At 42.6% G+C, this 23,931-nt stretch overlaps 2 protein-coding genes across 9 annotated transcripts in view; both read right to left on the bottom strand.

Moving 5' to 3' along the window:
* The window catches only part of snap91a (synaptosome associated protein 91a), a 51,431-nt gene extending 47,793 nt beyond the window's left edge, over positions 1-3,638 (bottom strand). For all 8 annotated transcript variants that reach the window (XM_034127713.1, XM_034127718.1, XM_034127719.1 and 5 more), the window contains exon 1: positions 2,850-3,638. In XM_034127713.1, the coding sequence (XP_033983604.1) occupies positions 2,850-2,979 (130 nt within the window). In that variant the 5' untranslated portion in view covers positions 2,980-3,638. The remainder of the gene's footprint in view (positions 1-2,849) is intronic.
* A 1,681-nt stretch (positions 3,639-5,319) lies between these two features.
* Positions 5,320-23,931, bottom strand: part of dop1a (DOP1 leucine zipper like protein A) — a 60,071-nt gene continuing 41,459 nt past the window's right edge. The window contains exons 16-37 of the mRNA XM_034127263.1: positions 23,728-23,880; positions 20,028-20,128; positions 19,663-19,928; positions 16,150-18,259; positions 14,950-15,061; positions 14,622-14,804; positions 13,501-13,626; positions 13,272-13,406; positions 12,917-12,972; positions 12,680-12,784; positions 12,096-12,162; positions 11,730-11,874; positions 10,868-10,947; positions 10,194-10,303; positions 9,428-9,577; positions 8,372-8,433; positions 7,781-7,933; positions 6,956-7,092; positions 6,774-6,829; positions 6,507-6,671; positions 6,116-6,245; positions 5,320-5,945 (exon numbers count right to left, since the gene is read on the bottom strand). Coding sequence (XP_033983154.1) covers positions 5,637-5,945; positions 6,116-6,245; positions 6,507-6,671; positions 6,774-6,829; positions 6,956-7,092; positions 7,781-7,933; positions 8,372-8,433; positions 9,428-9,577; positions 10,194-10,303; positions 10,868-10,947; positions 11,730-11,874; positions 12,096-12,162; positions 12,680-12,784; positions 12,917-12,972; positions 13,272-13,406; positions 13,501-13,626; positions 14,622-14,804; positions 14,950-15,061; positions 16,150-18,259; positions 19,663-19,928; positions 20,028-20,128; positions 23,728-23,880 — 4,911 coding nt within the window. The 3' untranslated portion in view covers positions 5,320-5,636. The remainder of the gene's footprint in view (positions 5,946-6,115; positions 6,246-6,506; positions 6,672-6,773; positions 6,830-6,955; positions 7,093-7,780; positions 7,934-8,371; positions 8,434-9,427; positions 9,578-10,193; positions 10,304-10,867; positions 10,948-11,729; positions 11,875-12,095; positions 12,163-12,679; positions 12,785-12,916; positions 12,973-13,271; positions 13,407-13,500; positions 13,627-14,621; positions 14,805-14,949; positions 15,062-16,149; positions 18,260-19,662; positions 19,929-20,027; positions 20,129-23,727; positions 23,881-23,931) is intronic.

The following is a 23,931-nucleotide window of genomic DNA, read 5'->3' as shown; positions in this document are numbered from 1 at the left end:
TGACTGATGATGCTGGTGGATTAGTAAAGGAACATATTATGTACTGAAACGCAGTTTATTAAGATGGACTTCTATTTCAAAAGACATTTCACAAAAATACAATTATGGTTAGGAAGATTGCTGTAAGTGTAATGTATGATGTAATTAATAGTGCATAAAGGGTCTTTTGTGTAGAACACTGTGACTGCTATGTATGTACAGTAGCAACAGGTTTTCTGACAGTGTAGATACATATTTCTCCTAGTGTTCACAGAAAAGAAACTACAGTATGAACTTCAGTTGCCCCAAGCAGCACATTGGGTAAATGTCAGTTGTGGATAAAATTACATATAATGTCAGACAATATCCCTGAGGCATATCTACCATTGTTGAAATAATTCACCTTTCACCTAAGCCCTTTACTTATGAGTTTATTTAAGTTACCAAACAAACCTGAACTCTGCTTGAACTGAAAGAGTTTGTATAAAAACGAAGATGTTCTTACTTTTTTGGTTGAACTTAACTGAGTTCTTGTCTGTTTCGGCATAATACTAAAATGTGACCAAAGAAATCTGAAGTCTCACAGTTTACAGCTAAAGTGATTTGGATCAATGTATGCTATGCATTCATCCGTTATGTGTAACTACTTAACCTTTTACAGCGTTTCTGTGTGCTGGAGCCCAGCTATCATTGGTCAAAAGGAACGGTTCACTCTGGATAGAATCCGGAAAACATGAAGAAAAACCAACGCTAACACGAGGAGATCTTGGAAAGTCCACACAGAAAGTTGGGTTTTATTGTCAGTCGACATTGCTAACAACTGCACCAACACAGTCATCTCGTAAAGATGACTAGTTATCCTTTCGAGTTTTCATCTCCGTATTTAGTTTGATAGCCAGTTGGTGATATCGTTTGCTAAACAGCGGCGACTATGACCGAAATGTTAGGATAATAGGACAGCATTTGCCGTCTGTTAACCCAGAAAATGTCGAGGTAGTTTATTTAAAGACATACACATGATGTGCTTGAATGCAACAGTAACTAACCCAAAAAGTCCACAGACTGAATTATTAATCTCTACTAAACAGCTGTCTGTTTAAACGTTTGCTAACTTTAGCTTTCATTAGCCACTATAAGCTACTAGTCAAACCATGACCAAGCAAGGCTGAAGAAGCAAAACCTCGGGACATAAAGAAATAAGTATTTTTGCTCATGGATTCAACAATCCATTAGTTAGAGGGAGCTCTGTGTGTTTTCTTTTTAAAGTATTTTGTAGGTGACTGAGAGAGCCAAAAGTGGAGGGCAGTGCTTCCTCTGTATTCACCACAACAGAGTGCTGACACAAACTTTGGCCAGCTCCCCTCGGCTATGATTCAACGCAGTTCATCATTCATTCAAATGTTTTAGTCTGGACACGAACAGACAGGAGGATCGATTCCTCCCGCTGGGTCTGAGTTCGTCATCTTGGTCCATTTCTTCAAATTGTATACTGAGGACATGATGAATGGCTAACTCTGGATTGGCTCATACCTGGTCCAACAGTGCATGTCTGGTGTTAATAAGTAATCTGTACACTAACCTGTGGTTAAGATAATTACATAAATGTCAGATTAAATGATGTCCTGCTGGGGAAGGCCTCCAAAGTATGTGTACATTGTGTATATGATCTTTTAAGGCCAACGTTTATCTAATAAGTTTATACTTTTATAGTCCATTCATCTGAACTGACTTTCATGAAAATGTGTGAAATTGTGTAGAATGGGCCAAGGAAGAACCCATTAGATTTTGAGAACATAAAAGATACACATGAATGTCAAATAAAGTAGGGATTCGCTGATCCTACCTTTTTAATATCTGGGCTTTAATCGGCTAATTAAGCTGTATGACTCATTGAGTGGAAGAGACATGGATAACTTATTGTTATGTGTGTGGCAATAGATATCCAATTTCAGTTCCGGTGCATCATGACCTAAAGATTCATGGACATGTACACATATGTTTGTGTATGAAGAGCAAACCCTTCTAGCACCCAGACACTGTGACACCTTTCTAAACATCACCTTCCTTAAGTCCACTGTAGCATCATTTGTGGGTTTGTTCATCACATTTTAATGAAATGTATGTATGGATGCTCACTAGGGATAGTTGATAACTGCTCTCAAATATGCTACATATCTACAGTTAATGCTGCATTAAGCCTTTTCCAAATGCTTTATAGGCTTGGCTTCTCCACATTTTTTGTCCGCGTTTGAAATTGAATTTGCACCCTACCTCCATCCTTTCCCTCCCTTGTTTGTACCATGCCAACATTTCAACAAATTGCACCAAGAAAACAGGCAGTGATGTATGCTGCAGTGCCACACACCTTTCTGCACTATCATAGGGGACCCAAGCAAAGGCTTGTGTGTGTGTTTAGTAGTACAAACACCACTGGAGCAACATGGAGGGAGCCGGTCTTCAGGCAGTAAGTGCCTGGTTTAAGGCTTTGTGGCTTCCTTCTGATGCTCATCTGCCAGCACAATGGGGGAAGAAACCCCCGCTGTCAGTGGGTAATAGGTGTGGTTTGTTCAATTAAAGCATAATGTTGGTGTGTGTGTACAGTATGGATGTACATGTAAGCACATACTGTGATGCTGATGAACCCCCCAAAGCACACTAACACACACTGGAGGAATGGATGGGGGGTGGCAACAATTGTGGTGTTGGTGCGTGGCCTAGTTTTACATGAGGAAGATTGATGGAGGGTCGAAAGGACACATAGATGAGGACATATAGATGTATAGATAGATAGATATAGATAGATAGATAGATAGATATGTATTTATGTATCGATATAGATGTATAGATATATAGATATATAGATGACTCACATTCCAGGTGCTTCTTCTTTGGAGCTGTCTGTTCATGTGTGGTGGCTTTACACACGGCCCGGGCCACCTCGGATCCGGTCAGGCCGGCCTGCGCCGCGGCGATGCGGTCCGTCAGAGTCTGCCCCGACATCTTCTCTGTCCGTGGAGTCCGAACCTAGACTATAGAGCGGCCACTACGGTCCTACCCCCCACCCCCCACACACACACACCGAAATGAACGACCCCGGTGTCAGTAATCCCAGTTGCCCTCGAAAGCACCACAGGCACACAGCTCTAGAAGAGAAATAGCAGGACACTTTCAATAGAATTGGAAATTATCTCAGTTGCATAACAATAGTGGCTGGTTGTGTTGGATCTGCACGCGTTTCTGGACTTTTCTACCCTGGAGATCGATATCCGTTCAAAATAAAGGCAACTGCTAAAAACCTAAATCCTGGTTTTAATTCTAGGCTTTTCCTTTCAGTTTCTTACTGTTCCGCGTTATTTGTCGGCCTGACACAACGCTCCCCTCCGGATGATGCGAGTCGCTGCCTCCCCTCCTCCCTGCTTCCTTCCTCCAGCCTCCTGGATAATCCCCTCCACCAGCAGCCCGACAGTCCTTGTGTTTCAGCGAGGTGTGTAGGAGAACATCAGGTCCTGGATGGCATCATCATCATCATCATCATCCCCCCAGCATCCAGTGCAGCTGTTTTCCCGTCTCCTCCTCCCGTGCTTCCTCTCTGCTGCGGCCCACCGTCAGCCTGCAAGCCCCGGCGATGTGCGCTTTAAGCCCGGGTAGTTGGATGGCGGTGTTCCGAGTGGATGTGCATCCTCCAGTTTATTTAATTATTAATTTATCTTTTTATTTCTCATCACCCCGCCCCCTTCTCGGAGTCAGGTGACGCTGTATTACCAACCCCGCTGCTGCCTCTGTCATCGCGAGAGCTGGGAAGAGACGAGAGCTGGATGGAGGTTGTGGATGGGAGAGGACAGGAAGGGTTAATACAGCTACTCTACAGCCAAGCTTGGTTTCTCATCGTGCTGCTGCCACACGATGAAGGTCATATGAAGCGTGCGGCCTCAGTTAGCATTATTTTTAGTAAATGATGTCAAACTGCAGCCAGTCAGAATGAGGAGCTGCCTTCGTCACTGTCCATGGTGCTGATATGCAGGACAACTCTTTGCTTGAATAGAAGTGGAAGTCCTTATACCATTTTGGTAATGGTGTCAAATACTTCCATTTCCATTAATTATGGCATTCTGTCAGTATTTTTAATGTTGATTCCATCTATTATCCCTCACTCGAAGGCACATTATTCTTTGTATGGATGGCATCATAACAATTAAGTTTGTTAAAGCAAAAGCATACTCGTTATAATAAAAAATGTTTTGCCCTGATATCAAACAATATTATAAAAATAATTCCCCCCTGAGAGTGATACATGAAATGCAGTATACTCCAAAATTAGGTTCTAAATGGGGTTGTAAATAAAAACAAGAAGTTCTGCTACACAGATTCATATTCATATTTGGCTTTTCTATAATCTTTGCTTTTTTGTGAAAACACTGGTCACTTTTTGCATCTAAAATTGTACAATGACATTATCTGCCATCTACTACTACTCTGCTTAAAGAAGCAGAGTAGTAGTAGATGGCAGATAATGTATAAGTAAAAAGGTTAAAGCTTTTAACAATGCATTTTATTTTAAACATTGTTACATGTTCTTTTTATGTAAAATAGTTTTGGAAAATACTGTACCTGCAGAAGTATATTACCATCTTGCCTGACATGGGAATAAACAAGCTGCTTGATATTGCACTAACAGTAAAAACCATGTACTTAATAACTTACCACCACTGCCACTGAAACATTCCTTCGTACTTTGTGCAGAAAATCTAATGTTAAGCAGATCAGAATCAAGGATAAAACCTTCATTAACACAGAGGGAACAACAAGTCACAGTAAACACAGGTGTTAATAATAAAATTAACGATGGCTTACTGGGTCACTAGAACAGAGCCATCGTTAATGTTATTATTAACACCTGCTTTCATTGCATGACAATCCACAATAAATCCTAAAGTGTTTAATACCTGTAATCCCAACGAGGAGTTCCATCTATCCGAGTTTCATTATGAGGTTCGGGATGCTCTAATAATCAGACTGAATTCTGTTTTGCACCCCACGCCTTGTCACCATGGATGCTCAGGCGTTTAGCTGCACTGCTCCCAGACTCTGGAACTCCCTCCCCCAACACACCCTAAAGTCTGACACAATCACCACATTAAAGATCTACGTGTTCACTGTTACTCTCCTTTTGTACTGTTTTTAAGAATATTTGTCTGAATTGTAAAGGTGTCTTGGGTGCTTTGAAAAGGCGCCTCTAAATAAAATGTAATATTATTGCACAAATGATGAATATGTGAGGCAAAATATGAGGATATGCTGACAATGGACAGAGTGAAAATCATTTGAAAGGTCATAACAATGTAGTGCATGTAACCCTCCTGTTAGAAATCTTTATTAAGTCACATCGATATGGAATGGCACGGCATCTTCACTTAGTCCAAAAGGACTCGCATGACATGTTAAAATTCAGTCATCAAAGCTGCTTCTTATTTACAAATAATTAAAATTAAATACAATAGCATTGGAAAAGTAAAACAATCATTATAAATACAAAAGAAAATGTACAAACTATTTTTCCCTCATTTGTATTCCCTTGTTCTTTGAATGTACAAGTTGAGGTTTTTCACTAGTGTTGATCAGTTGTGTGTTAATGCCCTTTCCTCCCCCTCGCCGTGTTCTCACGTCTTGATCAGACCCTCCAGAAAGTCTTTCTCCACCATCTCCTCGATGTTCTGCCGAGCTCGACTCCAGAACACTTTCTGGCTCTCCAGTTTGGGCCCCTCCTTGTGTCCGGAGAAGGAGGTGTCTGTGGGGTTGCGGGAGTAGGCGGGGCCTGTGCGGCTGCTGGCCTTGCTGTTGAACACCTGGCTGAGCAGGTTGAAGAAGGGCAGCAGCTGCTCCATGCTGCGGATCACGTACAGGGTCAGCGTCAGGTGACCCGGCTCCCAGGAGAGCGTTTTGGTGGAGCAGTCCTCCTCGGGGTTTTTCTGTGGGAGGGGAAAATGTATAACAAGTAGAACAAAATCATGTGACATCCTGCAGGTAGGGGACAATGACGCTTGATTTAAAAGGCTACAACCTGCAGGAGAAAGAGGCTTGTAATAAGTATCTCCCTGCACAGAGTCTTTATTACAGGCAGTCATTTGTCTCTTTGTACCTTGGCTCGTTTCCTCAACAGCTTGGCCAGTCGGACCACGTAGGGTTTAAACTCTCTCTGGTGGGTCCCTTGACGTCTCACTTCCAACCCTGAATCATCCGAAGCCTCTGGAATGAAGGCCCAGCGGTACCTGTAATGAGGCAGGACTCGCTCAGAAATCACATCATTTCCATCATTTAACAAGGCAGCTTTACATAATAGCAATATTCAAGATATCTTATTCATATTTCCAAACCCTTGTTATCCAGATACTGATATTTGCCAGTAAAACTCTGTTCGCAAATGTTTCCTGCTGTATTTATCAATTCTATATACTGACGGACACACTTTTAACCCAGAATCTTTTCAACGGATAGCTTGAATATTATGAGCAAGGCTTGTTGGTACTGACATCTGGAACTGAGGCAGGCTCTCAGGAGGCAGGGCCAGAGCCAGGTCCAGGAGCTTGCAGGCAGACAGGTAGAGGTTGAGCCAGCGCTGGCTGTTGTAGGAGGTGGAGAACCCGTTTCCACCAGAATAGGTCGTCTCCAGCCCGGCCACAGAAGGCCCTGACGTCCTAGAAGTGGACAGGAGAGGATACGTTATCAAACGGAACACAGGAAGAAGTACTTTATGATGTTTATTTCTTGGTGCAATCTAGTTTGGATCACGTATGTACCTTGATATGTCTTCATCTGCTGTTAGCTCCTGCTCCATCAGAAGAAACACTTGAACCTGCAGGGAGACAGGTGTAGAATGTGTGACTGAGTGTGTGTAATGGATTTTGAGTGTGAGTCTAGAGGACAGAAATAAGATACAGTAAGTAAGCTAAAGAGGGAAGAGTGAGTCTGCGTTTCTCACCAGTTCAGTGATCATGGTGGGCCACAGTGAGGTGAGGTGTTGAGGGGACATGCGCAGCAGCAGCACTCTGAAGAACAGGAACACCTGAGCATGGAGGATGGGCACCTGAGGCAGACGCAAGCTCTCCACCAGACGCTCTGAACACACACAAAAGTCTCTGCTCATTACACATGTGGTTAAATAATACATTCATACATCCCAATGCAGTCATCATAATGTCCATTTCAGAGAGCCAGGGGCCGAGAAACAAGCGTTTGATATCATTCATGACACATTCGAAAAGCTGTAGGAGGCTTGCACGTTTGGCATCAATACAAATTGTTTTCTAAGAGTCCTTGTTTCTCTGAGTTAGCATCATCCGTTGACTCGCAAAGGACACAGTTATGGGATATACACCTCAAGTTGAAACATAGCAAAAGTCTCCTGTAACAAAGTTTATTAAAAGGAACGTTTGGATTGTTTGAAGTGGTGAGCGTAATAGGTACTTTTTCTTAGTCAGTGTTAAACCTACGGCTTTACGTTGTCATCAAAACAGTAATTTTACTACCTAAAGGGGTTGTTTGTTGAAATTACTCTTTTATCAAAGAAGTCTGGTGGTTTAAAAGAAATAATGGGTAATTGTTTCCTGTGAGAAAGGGCTGTCTAACTGCAAGGGAAAGCATTGAAACTATTCTAAATATTGTGAACACTTTTCGAGGTATCTAAAATAAGTTTTGCTGCTGCTCATGTCTACAGAACATCATCTACTGTAGGTTTTCCACTGACTTTTCATACTACCGATTACCGCTGTTACATACAGTATCTGTTTATGTGTGTTGATGTTACCTTGTATGTCTGGCAGGTATTTCTGGTACTGGTCCACTTCACTGCTGTAGATGGTGAAGGCCAGGCGTTTGAGCAGCATGGCTCTCTGCTCCAGCTCAGCGTCTCTGTTGGTGAACAGACTTAGAGAGCTGCTCTGGGCCACAGCCACGCGGGCTGAAGGGAAACACACACACACACACACACACACTCATTATTCATCCTACTAGTACTCATCTGTCAGTGTTTTACTTGGCATTTAATTTAATCTTAAACAAGATCCTAAGGATAGGGGGTGTTGAGATTGTAAATCCCCATTATGCAAATGTGTGATTTGTGATATTGTGATATCATATTATCTAAATAAAACTGACTTGACTTGTTTTACTTTGACACATTGGCATATTTTTGCAGCTGAATGGGCTACAGTAATAGGAGTGGACATGTAACTGCGTGTTTGATGGAGACAATTAATTCTGCATGAAATAAAAGATGAAAAGGGCAAAACACTCAGTGCCCTGCAAACGTCAGGAAGAAGAAGACAAGCTGCTGAATGGTCTGTAAACACTCACAGTGGAAATAAAGCTAACTCTACTTAAGAATGATCACGCTTACTCATGAGGTCTCTGAATGTGGTCTTGTCATGAGTCATCAGGTGGTCAATGATGGCTCTCCAGCTGAAAAAAATAGGGAAATTGATGTTGATGTGAAATTAATATTCCAGAAAACATGAAGCTTATAAACAAACATAACCTCCTTACATCTGGCAATAAAGTGCACCATTCAAAAGTTATGTTGATGGAATATTCAGTGGAAAATATTCAGTGGAAATTGGTGAGATTGTATTTTCATGTACGTTATCAATGCGGTAAAATTAAATGAATCTATTATATATATATATAAGCAAAAGGGTATTTTAAAAAAGAAGAAAGAAGGGCATGCCTTTACCCTTTATAAAACACTGCTACATCCATCTAACCTACACATAAGAAATTATACATTTTTAACAATATTTGGTAAATATTCAAGCGTTTGTTCGATTACACTTGTTGGTTGTATTTGTCAGTGAAAAATTATTTTTTATTAAGTAATCCATGTGGTGAAATTAAATTAAACCATTAGTCAAGTCAAATATAGTAAAAAAGATACAAAATGACTTGTTCTGTTATAAAGCACTCTGATACGTCCCTCTATAGAAGATAGATGGACATGTGGTTAGATATTCTTTTTTGTTATTCCTTATGAATGCAATTAGTTAGTATCTTTGTGCTTTTAAAAAACATTATATTTTATCAATTTATTTGAAAAGTTATTATTTATTTGTCCTAATCTTTTTATTATGTATTTTTTCTTACGTTATTTAGCAAAACGGTATACAGTGGGTAATAGGATTTCCCTGAGAATAAAAATAACATTTAAAAATAACACACACAAAAAACATGGTCATTTTTTGGATGACCAAGAAAAGATGCAAATACTGTGCATAAGGTTTCCCTAACACCTAGACGGGAGTTTCAATTAAATGATAACAGAGACAATCTCTGACTTTTTATTTTTGGGTGTAAGACTCCTTTAAGATGATATCTCTAAAACTTCTCTTGCCGTCATTGTCACCATTTAAGATACATGTTAACACCATCTGTGACTGTCACTTTCTCCTCTCCTACTCACTGGCTGACGCAGGAGGAGTCCATCTGGAAGAAGGTGTGGTCCATGAAGAGGTCGAAGGCCTCCTTCTTCCAGGCGCGCCGGGTGTACTGGTACCCGCTCAGGCTGCTCAGCAGTTGGATGCAGGCCCGGTAGCTGGGGGCGTTGTGAGCACTGCCAGCAGGAACAGGAAATGGTAAGCTTTCATATGACGTTGACCTTTCAAGTGTTGCACCTTCATGCTTGATACTTTAAATGTGAATAGAAGGGCTGCACAATTATTCAAAAATATTTGGTAAGGGGAAAATATCAGAATAAAGTATTCTAGAGCTGCAGAGAAGCCCCTGCCTACTGGTAATCTACTGAATTAAACAGGACATGCTATGCTCATTTTCAGGTTCATATTTGTATGTAGTGTCTCTACTGGGACATGTCTCCATGCTTTAATGTTCAAAAAGCTCTTTATTCGTGCTGCAGCACCTCTTTTCACCCTCTGTCTGAAACCAGGAACTGTGTGGGAGAGAAACTCCCTCTGGCATTACATTTCGGATGTTAGCCTTTGCAGTCCATTTACATGCACAAAACCTATAACACACTATCGGAAAAGGAAAACACCCAAAAAGCATAATTGCGCCTGTAAAAATGAAAATTCCTTGTATTATACATATCCTTTTAAAAACTAAAAGTCACCCAAAGATAATGTGAATAATATTTCAGAAATGTATTTTAAGATGTGAACTTTTTGTCAGAAATGTTGAAGAATTGCCAGTAGCAACAATGTCCTCCCTACCTGTGGTTGCGGAGGTAGGGCACGACGTAGTGCATGATATTAACCAGCAGTGGGATCACCCTCTCCTTCTCGTCGCTGTAGAACACCATGTCCAACAGATGAGCCAGCACCTGGAAATCCCCATTTATTCAGGTCAGTCTTACATATGCCGTCAGTAGGCATGGCAACATTAAGTGGGGTCTTTACAGAAAGTGGACATTCATCTCGAAATATAGATTTTCTTTGCTTCCTTGTCTGTAAAAGTATGTATATTACTTCACCAACAAAGTGCAATGCAGCGTTTAAGTGATATATTGCTTGGAATAAACCCATTCATCTACAGTATAAGCTGCTAACAGCAGTGAAGCACAGGCATCATTAGCTCTCCACTGAGCTGAGGAAGCCAAGCCGCTGATTCACAGCACCACACTCAGTCCAGTGGATCGATTCATTGTTCCACTAATAGGAATTGAAGTGGGGGTGGGGAGGTGTTTGTAATTCAGCTCTTAGGATCTCTGTCGGAAGGTGAGTGTGATGTAAGGCTGTGGTTTAGAACAACAAGCCTAAACATGGCTGTTAAATGTGAGTGCGAGCAGCTCGAGGCATAATCAAGATGAACAATATATAACTAGGGGGGGGGCACTGACTGATGGCATGAGTAATGCAGGTTTTGCTGAATCACATGAGTGTTTTACCTCGGCCAGCAGCGTCAGGGCGTGAACGCTGTACACTGATGGAGTGAAGCTGGAGGCCTCCATCACTGTGAGCATTAAATCTACAAAACACACATACCAAACGTTAGCAGCAGCCAAACACATATTACTACTGCCGGGCTGAAGCATGTAGCCAAATATACATTCACAAGCTTTTTGTAGCGCAAAAGTGATCCCTTTTGAACCTCTCACATTTAGTGTCAGAGTATTCTCTACACTGGATTTAGCTGGATAACATTAATCCCTCACAATAAAATATCTCTGGTATAAACACAGAAATGTTTTCACCCTTGCCAAAATACAGATTGCCGCAAACACCATTACAAAAAAGCTCAGTTTAATGGCTGCCTGCATGACTTACTGTACATTTAAAATGAACTGATATGGATCAAGTCTTGGAGGAACAAACCGTATGTCAAGACAGAGACTCACTGGCAACCGAACAGTGGATTCTCTTGTGGATTCGGACAGCAAAATGTATTTCTTTACACATAGTTAAGTGTGGAATGCATTTAAACTAGATTCTCATGGGCTTCTACACATGACCAAGGCTAAATGAGGTACATTTCAGCCTACATTTTATGATTGGGGTACAGTAAAACTCATTAAACTGTCATGCTTTTAATACAATGAGGATAGATACTAGAAGACTATAGATAAGTACCTCATATAACTTCACTTCAAACTATCCCTTAAACCTCTTCTGGCATTGACATCAGAAGTAGTGTTACACATTTTGTTTAGGAAGTTGAGTGTGAATACCTATTATATATTATTTCCAATGATAAACATATGGTGTTCCTTAACAGCCCTTGCTCCAGTGCAGTCAGTGGCAGCAGCTCACCTTCTACATCAGCTTCAAGGTTGGTTCCATCCACGACGATCTGAGGAGAGGCCTTCACCTCCAGGTTCCTCCTCAGCCAGGTGGTCTGCTCCAGAGAGGAGCCTGCAATGGTCCCGATGGCCTCCACCACCTTATGGGTCACATCCTGGATACAAGTTATATTCAGTTACATGTGTACCATTTTACTGTATGATTCTGAATGACTATGCAGCATGAGATAAAGGTCAAACTTTGAATTAAGGGGATAAAAACAAACGCCAAAAGCTCAAGCAGCATTAAGGAAAGGAAATAAATATTGTCCTATTACAAAATATAATATAAAACAATGAAGGGTTAAAAAGTAATGGAGGTGGCTGGAGTAATGACCTGCAGCTCCCGTTGGTCCTTCTTGCTCTCCAGGTTGGGATTCTTCAAAATGAACTCATTTAGAACTCTAGGGAAAACAAAGAGAAAGGGAGTTATGTTGAATAAGTTAAGGCGTGACATTACAGGCACAAAAACAAATATATCTTTTTCATTTTTAAGATGTTGGATTGTTTTTGCATCAATGCCATGTCTTCTTTCAAAATAGGTTACTAAGTACTTCTGGATAATTCTTAGAATGCATACTTAAACATTACATATACGTTATCTTTTATTCATTATTGTTCAGACTGTTCCAGAAATGTGTGCAAGTGTGTACCACAATAAGACAATTCATCATTTGCATATTTTAACCTAACATTTCAGAAAACTATAACAACAAAAAAATGGTCTTAATAAAAGGATTTAACTGGAAAGTTTCATAGTGATATTTGTTAGTGACGTTTATTTTCCAAAATTACCAGTATTGTCTTATCTTTAAAAAATATGATGTGAAAGTGGAAGGTGTCGCAATTGAACTGTGAGCAGCCACTAACATCTACAAAGCTGATACATTGATGATGATGTGAGAAAATAGTGAAACTGACCCGAGAATAAGAAACTGTCCCGGGGCAGGCAGGCCCAGAGGCACCGAGTCCTTCAGCAGCGCCAGCAGGGAGGGCCAGCTGTCAACTAGACTGGACACTGGGATCCTAGAACACACAGGAAACAATCATGAATGCCATGTAAACATGTTCTAGAGGTTAGAAGATGTCAAAAGTGACATCCATTACAATAAATAGTCAAATATATAAAGTAAAAGTATTATACTGCTGTTGACTCACCTCTGGACATAGGCATAGAAGAACTGCAGCATGCACACCTCCAAGGAGAGGTGCTTCTGTAGGGAACCGTAAGGAACACATGTTATTGACTCACTATCGACATTATGGACAAGTTGAAACTAAAAAAATAATTTTTTTTTTTTTTTTTTTTAAATGGAAGAAATGTATTTATTGCAGAAAAGCGTGACAATAATATATATATATATTTAATCAAGGACTACATTAAATAAAATAAATGTTAATGTTATGCAGTCATAACAGCTACAAAGTTCTGCACTGTCTTAAATGGCTTTATGCAGATGGCAAATGAGATAGAAATGAAACCATTCAAACGAATGGCAACAGCAACACCTACCTTGTCCTTTGCGATGGCGGGCGGCTGCTTCAGGACCTCTTTGACCGTCTGCATCACGGTCTCAGTGCGCATGGCGCTCACTGAGCGGACCAGCTCCACCAGCAGCAGCTGCTCCTCACTGGCTACAGGGATCACCTGGGGACATGGTGTGGATATAAGGATTAACACAACGATAAAACCTAAAGGGTGGCTGTACTTTTTATTTCCCACTGTTTCTCAGAACACCCACCTTATTTCTGACGGGAGTTTTGACCTGTCTCCTCTCATTCCAAACGTAGGCAATTGCTGCCATGAAGTGAGCACCGTGGTTCATGGAGATGGGACCCAGCAGCTCCAGGATCTGCTGCCGCAGGTTCTGTAGAACAAACAAATAAGTTAGGTTAGACATAAACAGCTCATAAATTACTATGCAAACTATTTCAGATACAATCCACAGTCATTTCTTGTAAACAACAGAACACAACGCAGGAATCAAACACAGTAGTATTTCCTCTAAGTATTAGACACTTTATTTTTAAATATGAGTCCACGGTACATTCCACATTTATCCTGTTAACTGACACTAAAGAAATTGTCAAACAATACTTTCTGCCTCAAAGTTGATTGCTATTTTGTATGTGTATTCTGCCAAATATGAAATGCTCAAACTAAGAAAGGTCGTAGTTGAAAAAGTAATTTTAAGTAAGCAGCCTATTATTCCTTCATGCAGGGACACAGGGCATGTAATGATTACACATTATGTTTGGTACAGGAGAAAAATCTCCGTATTATTTCAGTGTAAATGATTTTCCAACCCACCGCCGGAAAAAACTAATATCATCTGGACAGGCTAATAACTACTTGCATGAAAACACAGAGCTGTAATTGCTGAAAGGTCCTTCAGTGCCTGTAATGAGATGACATTCTTACTGTTGGGACTAGGAGTCCAAGTATTAATATATGTATGGAGTTAGAATCTCGTTTCTGTAGAAAATCTAAGGCCGAGCAGTTTCTCACTTGGCTGTGTACACTGCACACTACAGATACTTTTTTTTTATCTGCAGTGCTGCAGGAGACATTTCAGCTTATGTAAAGAAATATGTTAGCTGCATTTGCATTTATTCTACCTGGGCAAGACAACATTTAAATAGCTAAATAGTGAAATATATAAGGATCATTTGTCCTCCAATTCTGGAATGACTCATATATCTGCCATTTCATCTCTTTGAGGTACATTTAGACAGATTGTCTCTGGCCCTTCCTCACATTTCATTAGTTTTTTGTCATATGGTATGACCTTATTTTGCAGTGAAGATTGCATTAAAAATCGTTATTGAATGTTTAATTCTGAGTAAGGGTTGCCTGTTGTACCTTAGTGGAGCCCAGGTTGATGTTGGACGTGGAGGCGGCAGAGGCGGCAGCTGGCTTGTCGGAGTTGTCAGCCTGGTGGAGGATGCTCCACAGCAGGGTGACAGAAGACATGATGGTGTGGAGGATGGACAGGATGCCTGAGCGAGCCTCAGCCAGGTGCTTCTGGTCCACGCTCACTTGTAGCTGAGAGGCAGAAAATGCAACACGACAGAATGTAAACAACTAATGTTTAGGCCTGCAATTAGAGTTGTATGTGCAGAGAGTTGAAAACATTCACTGAGAATTGAAAAAGCATTATTAACAGCATGTAGGTGCGCGGCGCCCTCACCTGGTGGTACTGGGAAGTGGGATCCAGCAGGCAGTAATGGATGATGGCTGTCACCCCCTCCAGCACTGTGAGAATCAGGTCAGGAGGGATGCAGAGAGCCATCCACTGGGGTCTACAACATAAAGGGAAATATACAGGGTCATCAATATATATCTTCCTATGAAGTTCTAATCACATATTGTGAACATTTATCAACACTATCAGAAGAATTGATGATGTAAAAGAGCATCTCTATTGCATCCAGTGGCCAAGAGCCGAGGGACATCTTGTGGCAGAAAGGGGAGAAATACATGAAGTAGAAAACACACCATCTACTATATATATATATACACTGCTCTGCACACATTTACACTTTTGGTTTATGAAGTAAGAATAAACATTTCATTATTATTTATGAATTGTAATTTCATAAAGGAGTGACTGATTATAAAAGTTTAGGATATTTCTATAAAATCTCAATAAAATACTGAAATTATAAAAAAACAAATTATTTGTATTTATCTTTATATTTTTAATATGTAATTTGATTTATAGAAGAAGAAGAAGAAGAATTGGGGAGGGATGAAACCCTCTTTAATGGTCACACATGCAGAGCACACAGCACACACAGTGAAATTTGGCCTCTGCTTTTAACCCATCCTAGTACCAGGAGTCTAGCACTAGGAGCAGTGGGCAGCTATTGTACAGCGCCCGGGGAGCAATGGGAGTGAGGGGGGAAGGGGGATGTCCGGTGCCTTGCTCAAGGGCACCACGGCAGGGCAGGAGGTGAACTGGGACCTCTCCAAGTAGCAGTCCACACTCCACATTTTAGGTCTGGTCGGGGACTTGAACCGGCGACCCTACAGCTCCCAGTCCAAGCCCCTACTGACTGAGCCACTGACTGAGCCACTGCCGGACATAGACCAATAGTTTTCAACATTTATATGAACAATGTAACACAATATAATTTTTCAAGAAATAATAAAGATCCTTGCCAAGATATTGTTTTGCTCTGAAAAATTCAACCTCTTCTGATTTGAATGAATTGTAACTTTTTCTGTTTCTTTAAAATGTCATTAGTACTTGATGCTTTGGATATATCCAGGGCTATAGTGTCTTAAAGCCAATGAAGCATATTGAATTGAATTCATATACCATAAACGTAGAATGGCTTTTGATAATAGTATATCTGATCGGTACAAACCATGAAGTTGTTCATACCTGACGTCAGTGATCCCGGTCTCATAGCGGTACTGCTGCAGGAGATTGTCCAGGTTCCTGCACAGCTGCAGAGTGACGGAGGCCACCACCCTCCTCAGCACCCTCCCCATGTACGGCAGGGTGGCTGTGATGAGTCCGATCCACTGGGGGTGCATCTTACACGCGTGGTGCTGATGCAGCGCCCTGATCACTGCGCACAGGAACATTCCCTGCGCTGTGATAGGCTGTCCGTGGAGGTATTGCAGTGACGTCATTGGCTGCTGAGGGTTGAGGTGCTCCACTTCCCCTCCCAGGATCTCAAACCCAGCACCATTACCTCCCCCAGCTCCCCCGACTCCAGTCCCTCCCCCTGGAACAGGTTCTCCTCCTTCCTCGGCCGGCACCAGCACCCTGTGCTCGAGCACCACGAGGCTCTGCAGCAGTCGGAGCAGCTGGGACTGGACGGCGCTGCAGCTGTCGATCTGGTCCTCTGATAGGTTGATGACGCTGTCCTCTGACAGACCCTCCTCCACCGTGGCCACGTTCACCCCCGCCACCCGCTGCTCGTGCCACTTCTGAGCGCTGAATATGGAGGAGAGCAGGCAGTGGAGAACCACTTTCTGAACTTTGCACTTGGAGAGGACGTCGCTGATAAAACTAGCGAAGCCCTTAGCCGAGCCCCCCGTGACTTTGGAGAGCTCGCTGAAAAGGAGTGTAAGAACCTCGACGCTGGTCAGCTGCATGGCCCGGTTTCCTGCCAAGTCCTCGGGGCCTGCCGTCAGGTGGGCGGAGTAGTAGCTTCTGAGGAAGTAGAGGCAGAGTGAGATGATGATCTCCAGGTACATTGCACTGCGGAACGAGTGGGAGTGTGAGTCCTGGGGGATGGGGCAGTAGAAGTCTTTGCCCATGACGGAGACCCTGTGACGGGCGAGGAGGTTTTGGAGCAGAGACAGCTGCGGAGTGTAGGTGTTGTTGATGCTGGTGGTGGAGATGGCGCTCACGAACCCTGAGGGAGCGGCCCTCAGCATGGCTGCGACCGCTGACAGGGCGTGGAGTGCTCGGGAGGAGTCGTACGGCTGGAGGTAGAGCAGGACATGCTGATAAAGAGGATGGATGTTGAAACGAGGTGGGACTGAGGATGATCTGCGTCCTGTGACACTGACCCCCCCAACGGTCCCTACAGAGCCCCCGCTGGGCGAGCCGGTGTCACTCTCAATCTCCGACACCTCCCCTTCCCCACAGCTGTACCAGTTCTCCAGATCCAGGCTGTCCCCGAAGAAGATACTCGGCGGCCGCAGTTTCTCAGCTTGACTGGCCAGCTTCCTCTGCCTCTCCTCCTCTTTCCTCTTGGCCTTCTTCATCTTGGGCTTGGCCCCTGGAGATTTGTCCGACAGCCTCTCCAGGATCTTCCCTTTCAGGCTGAGCTGGTTGCTGCTGTGGCTACGTTTGCGGGCTTGAAGGTCGTCGACCTGCAGGCGGTGTTCTGGGGTGGGGGGATTTGAGCTATCTGGCAACGTGACGATGGAAGGTGATGAACTGTGACGTGTGATGCCCTCTCTGTGCTCCTCCTCCACAGATACATCCACTTGTGAAACAGAGAGGAACTCCAGCGTGCCTCCAGCCAGCATCTCAGGCAGAGTCTGGTGGTTGGAGCCTGGGGGGGGGCCTGAGTCAAGGCAGGGACCAGTGGAGTTTTCTGAGGAAGTGCTGTCAGTGTCTGTCTGAGGCCAGTTTTCAGGTTGAGATGAGAGTTCAAAAGACCCCTCATCTATTAAACTCAAAACCCTGTCTATTAGTTCTTTAATAACAAAGGACACAGCCTCCTCTATAGACTCTTCAGACATGTCATCCAAAGGCTGTTGGTTTGTGCTGCTGACAACTTCTGGTTCCTCAAAGCTGCCATTTTCTCCGGCGGATGAATGAGAAGCACTGGACTCAGAGCTCTGGAGCTCCCCCTGCTGGTCGGCAGGCTGATATTCACCAGCAAGATGCAGGTTTTCGCTGCTCAGGCTCAGTAAGGAGAGGCTGTCACTCAGGGGGTTAACAGTCAGGCAGAACGGCTCCATGTCCCCCATCACAAGGCCTCGGAAATCATCTGGGGCCAACCTGTCCCCTTGGATCTGAGCAAAGTCTGAGGAAAGAAAGAGGACAACATTTGCATAAGCTGGACATGTGAAAGCAGGTGGGTTTCAAGATCCGTTAGTGTTGCAGTTTAGGGTTGTTCTGATTCCAAAATGATGACTTTAATAAGATACAAGCCTACTGTAAATACCAATACTGAAATGATACTACAGCAAAACCTAAATAGTCATGAAAAATAGTGGAATAATAGATAAATAAACATGAATCCTAAAGTTTTTATTTATTTCAATTAAATATTACAAAACTGAGAATATTTAGAAAGTCACTGCAAGGCAGTTTAAAATCCAAACAGGAATGTTTAAAGTAAGATGAGCTCTTTACACGTTAACAACTCACCAGTTTCCACCTTCACACTGCAGCCTAATACTGCAAGTTAATTTAAAGTGCACCTATCATGCTATTTTTAGGCAATAGCATAGGTCTCAGATATATACAAATATATATATATATAAAAACATGTCTATGAAGTGTTTTGCTCAAAATACCAAACAGATCACCCATTCTAGCCGTGCCTCATATCCCTCTATTTCACTTCCTGTTTCAAAAGTGCTGATTTTGGGTATAAAGCTTTAAAAAAAAAAAAATGGATAAGAAATAAAAAAGGAGGGGGCTGAGCTCATGCGGGACCCGGCAGCTACTGTCTAAACTAAATACTGCGGTGATGAAACGCCATATCATGGATTATCAAGGATTATTCCTGAAACAGTATGGAGCTCAAAGGCTTTCTCTCTTGCCCGTTATACCACAAGGTGAGTTACTTTTTATTTCCTGCTTCTTCACACACATGCTCTCCAGTACAGGTTAGCTCTGAGTGTTAGCGATGCTAATGTAAACACCGACCATATTACGTCCAAAACAGTCGGGCATTGTTTCCGATAGAAACTTTCCGATAGTGCCGTGGGTCCACATTTCTGATATTACGTCATATCGGACGCAAATCTGGATCAGCTCCGTTGTACCCCCGTTTTTAGAGATTTAGGTACGGAGGAAAAGAGTAAGGGTTTTATATTCTGACGCTGCGTGAGTTCCCTGACACACCGGGGACACATATTTATGTGTAAAAGACATCACAAAGTGCATTTTGCATGATAGGTCCCCTTTAAATTATTTCTGGTTACCATTGATGTGCTATGTGTCCGGCTTTTATTGTTAAAGGTAAGAAGAAGAAAAAAGGGCTGTAATGTGCACTGCTGGCGTGGAAAAAGTGGGAGCAATAACAAATGTGCTGTCTTGCTCCAGACGACAGATCCTTCGTGTAATAATTGTATTAAGTAAAAGGCGTGACTTAAAACACTCGGCTACTGTACTTTAGTCGACAAGCTGTGGATGTGTGTGCCACACTACTGCTCGTAAACATGAATAGAAAATGCAGCTATTCTGGCCAATGCTTACTGTCTGAGAAGCCAGAGTCCCTGGCGAAAAGGGGTTCTGATGGGCCTTGTTCCTGTGCTTCAGGGAAGACCTGGGCCCAGTGGCGCTGGGACTGTACCCTCTGGATGGATACACGGTGGGTCTTTGGGTGGAGCAGGACGAGGAGGAGGGGCTCTAAAACCCGAGCGATGTCATGTCTCTGAAGCACCTGATTCAGCCAAGCCCGACCTACAGCGCTAGTGCACGGATCCCAAAAACTCAGACTGTCGAGCATGATGAAGAGAGATCTGAAGGAAGGAAAATACAGGAAAGGCAGTGAAATTACAATTGTACAAATTGAAAAGTACTTCAAATAATTTAGCACCTTTCTTATGTGGCCAACAAACCTGTCAAATGTGCGATTAAAAGGAGAGGATTTGGTGATGTTCAAGTCTCGTGTCAGATGCCACAGCACGGAGAACTTCACATGGGACTCCAGGCGTATTCTCTGAAAGCAGAAAGGTGCTTCAGCATGGATTTCACAGACATTGGGAATATCGGAATCTTGGCTAAAACAGTCGTCACCATCCACTCTTGTATCTATGGCAGGATATAATGTGTTTAGGAAGGACAGACTGGAGGGAAAAGGAGGGGGTGTGTTGCTTTATGTGAGGAATACCATTACTTGTAGGGAGATTGCACTCCCAGCTAACATTGAGTTTGATTGTGTTGGTGTGGAAATCACACTATCTGAGGAAATGTCCCTCACCATGATTTGCCTGTATCGACAACCCACCGCTAAACTGGATTTCGATGACCAGGTAAAACTCCTGCTGAATTCCTGTGACTCCAACAAAGAGCTAATTATTCTAGGAGACTTTAACATCAACTGGAATAACAAACAAAATAGAAAAAGCTTAAAACGGATCACGGATAAACACAACTTAATACAACGAATGGATCCACCGACTAGAATAACCAAAACCTCCAAGACTATTATAGATGTATTATTTACAAACAAAGCTGACAGAATAGTTCAAACCTACAACTTCCTGACTGGTCTTTCTGACCATAATCGTGTTCTTTTTACCAGGAAACTCACAAAAAAAAGGTTCATGGCCACACCTAAAACCCCTGCCTTGGGTTCTCGCTTCATCCCCAAACACCTGCAACAACGTTTTATGGACGCAGTGCAAATGATTGATTGGGGGGACACTCTGTCCTCTGAAGATATTGGTGAAAACAGTAATCTGTTTATATCTAAAATGAATGATACAATGTCTTCCTTCTCAAGAAGAGGGTGCCTTAGGGATCTTTGGCTGAATCTACAATGCAGGAATTTAATGAAATCGAGAGACCAACTATTGAAGCAGAGCTTGAAATCCGGACTATCCACTGACAGACAGAAATTCACTTATGCTCGTAACAAGGTAACACAAACAATAAGACAGGCCAAAGCTAACTTTTTCATCAATATAATTGAAGGTGCGAAAGGTAACGGTAAAAAAGTTTGGCAAATCTTAAATAAACTATTAGGTAAACAAACCAAACAGGAAAATAATGCTCTAGAATTAAAAATCAATGATGCCCTGATAAAAGACCCGGCTGTATTGGCCAGCTCTCTCAATGAGTATTTCTTAACTAGTGCTTTGGACATTACAAAGCTCTTCCCGCCATCTGAGGTCTCACCTACTGTAGCCCGATTGTGGATACACAGCCCGTTTTTGACCTGGAGGAAATCACAGAGGTTGAGGTAAAACATATAATCTTAGGGTTAAGAGGCTCTCAGGCTAGGGATGCAGATGATTTCGACACCAACTTTATAAAGACAAATATCGACGGTCTAATAAAACCAATTAGTATGCTAGTGAATCAATCTATCAGCACGAGGGAAGTCCCATCATCCTGGAAGGTGGCCACGGTGACACCGATTTTTAAATCTGGGGATAAGGCCACGATGTCCAATTATAGACCAATCAGCATCCTCCCCTGTGTCTCTAAAGGTAGGGACACACCAAGCTGACACCAAAGAACTCACACAGACGGACCCGACTGTTGTGTCGCCTCACGTCTCCTGCGTCTTGGCCAACAGTCGCACTGGAACACACCGCAAAGACTTCAGCCGACGGCCAAGAAGCACGTACGAACTGCGCATGCGTGAGTGGCAATAACTCTCCTTACCAGCAGGCGGCGGTAGTGTGTATTCGTCATTCAAAAGAATCAACAACCGGAAGACAGACTGCGTGATAACCGAGAGAAGAAGAACAGACTGCGTGATATAAACAAACAACAAATAGCGTGTGCGTTCCATGTTCACTCTACAGCGAGAAGCTCATGGGGCTTTCCCGAACCTGTGTCGAGAGCTGGAGTTAAATGAAATCTCAGATTTGCCTTCTTAATAGTTTGTTTGGGTCCCTCACTTCCGTTTCGCTTCTCATGCACTGATTCGCTAGCTGAACAGCCAATCAGAGTGATTTATTTGACCGACAGCCTTTGGCCGATTGCCTACCGATTCGCCAAAAAGGTGTCGGCACGGCCGAAAAGACACGACGGTGCGGGACACACCAATCTGAGTAGGGCGACAGGAGGCTCATCGTCGGCCTGACATCCATCGACGGCCAAAATCGGCTTGGTGTGTCCGGGGCTTAAGATAGCTGAGAAATGGGTGTCAAAACGAATCACCAAACATTTAGATAAAGGTTTCGCTCCACTCAGTTTGGTTTTCGTGCTCACCACTCCACTGAGACAGCTAACTGTGTCTTTGTGGAAAAGGTTAAATGTATGTTGGACACGAGCCCTTATGTAGGTGCTGTCTTCCTTGATCTCAGGAAGGCATTTGACACTGTTGCCCACCAAGTGCTCCTTACAAAGCTGACGTATTTCAATTTTTTTTTTATCGAACAGAAAACAGTGTTCTGGTCAACGGTGCAAAATCGCCCTACCTTATCAACCCTGTTGGGGTTCCACAAGGTTCCATTATTGGACCGTTACTTTTTTCCCTGTACATAAATGATTTGCCTAATGTATGTCCTGAGTTGAATGTGCAAATGTATGCCGATGATGCGGTCATCTTTGTACACGGGAAAAACACTGAAATAATTACATCTAGTCTCTCAAATGCTTTGGACAAGGTTCAACACTGGCTGAACAACATTTGCTTACAGTTAAACGTAAAAAAAACAGTATCCATGATGTTCAGTAAACGACCAGTCAAAATCGAAGGATCCAACATATTTTTAAACGGAGCAGAAATATAACTAGTCTCACACTTCAAGTATCTTGGAGTCATACTGGACTCAAACTTGAATTTTAAGAAACATATCAAGAAAGTATCAAATACTATTAAATTCAACTTGCAAAATGTTAAACAAATCAGACCTTTCTTAACTGTCAATGCTGCAAAGTCATACCTCCACTGTATGATTCTATCCCACATTGAATACTGTTTTACAAACTGGTCGTTTGCTTGTGCCACAAACCTGAAACCAATAGAACAGCTGTACAAGTTATTCATCCACAGAAAACACACTGGACGCTGCACTAGGTCAGAAACCAGAGGAGACTGTGAAGTCCACCATAGACGGGCCACTTTTGGTCAAAATGTCCTTTCCATTAAAGGCCGCTCACTGGGAATAGCCTCCCAACTCAGATACGGGATTGTCCCACTCTCAATAGCTTTAAAGGTCAACTCAAAGAATGGTTGAGAAACAAACAGACGTGCAATCACCGCTAAATGCACTTTAATACAGGGGTATCTCCTCTTGCACTTTATGCATCTCTTGTATCATCTCTTGCACTTAATATGTCGTTGCTGCTATAGTGTACTGCCATGTCATAAATACTTGTATATGCTGCTCATGCTCTTTTTGCATATCATGTATTTATTTTTTGCTATGTTAATAAATGTCATGTTCTTATATGTTGTATGTCAGGGACTACAGATGGAAATGAGCTCAAAGCTCAAATCCGGCATGTTTACACTTGAAGCATTATGTGTCTTAAGTGTTCATTAATGTGCATTGTCCCTGTTCAAATAAACGATTAAATGAAAATGAAATGACATATTGTTTTATGTTTCCCGGGATGTTAAGTGTTTTCTGAACGAACCTTGTCTCTGTGCATGAGCTTTTGGCTGATGACGTCCTCACAGATGCTGGAGGAAGGCACCAGGTTGTGGAGCTGGTAGAAGAGCTCCACGCTGCGTTGATGGTGCTGAGGTGTTTCTTCACTCAGCTGGTCCCATAGGATCAGGGCCACACTCTGAGGGAAAGAAAGATGAAACAGGTTCAAGAACATCAAAGAAGATTAAGA

Source organism: Trematomus bernacchii, unplaced genomic scaffold (assembly GCF_902827165.1).
Source record: "Trematomus bernacchii unplaced genomic scaffold, fTreBer1.1, whole genome shotgun sequence".
NCBI classification, from domain to species: domain Eukaryota; kingdom Metazoa; phylum Chordata; class Actinopteri; order Perciformes; family Nototheniidae; genus Trematomus; species Trematomus bernacchii.
This window is presented reverse-complemented; position numbering and strand designations above follow the sequence as displayed.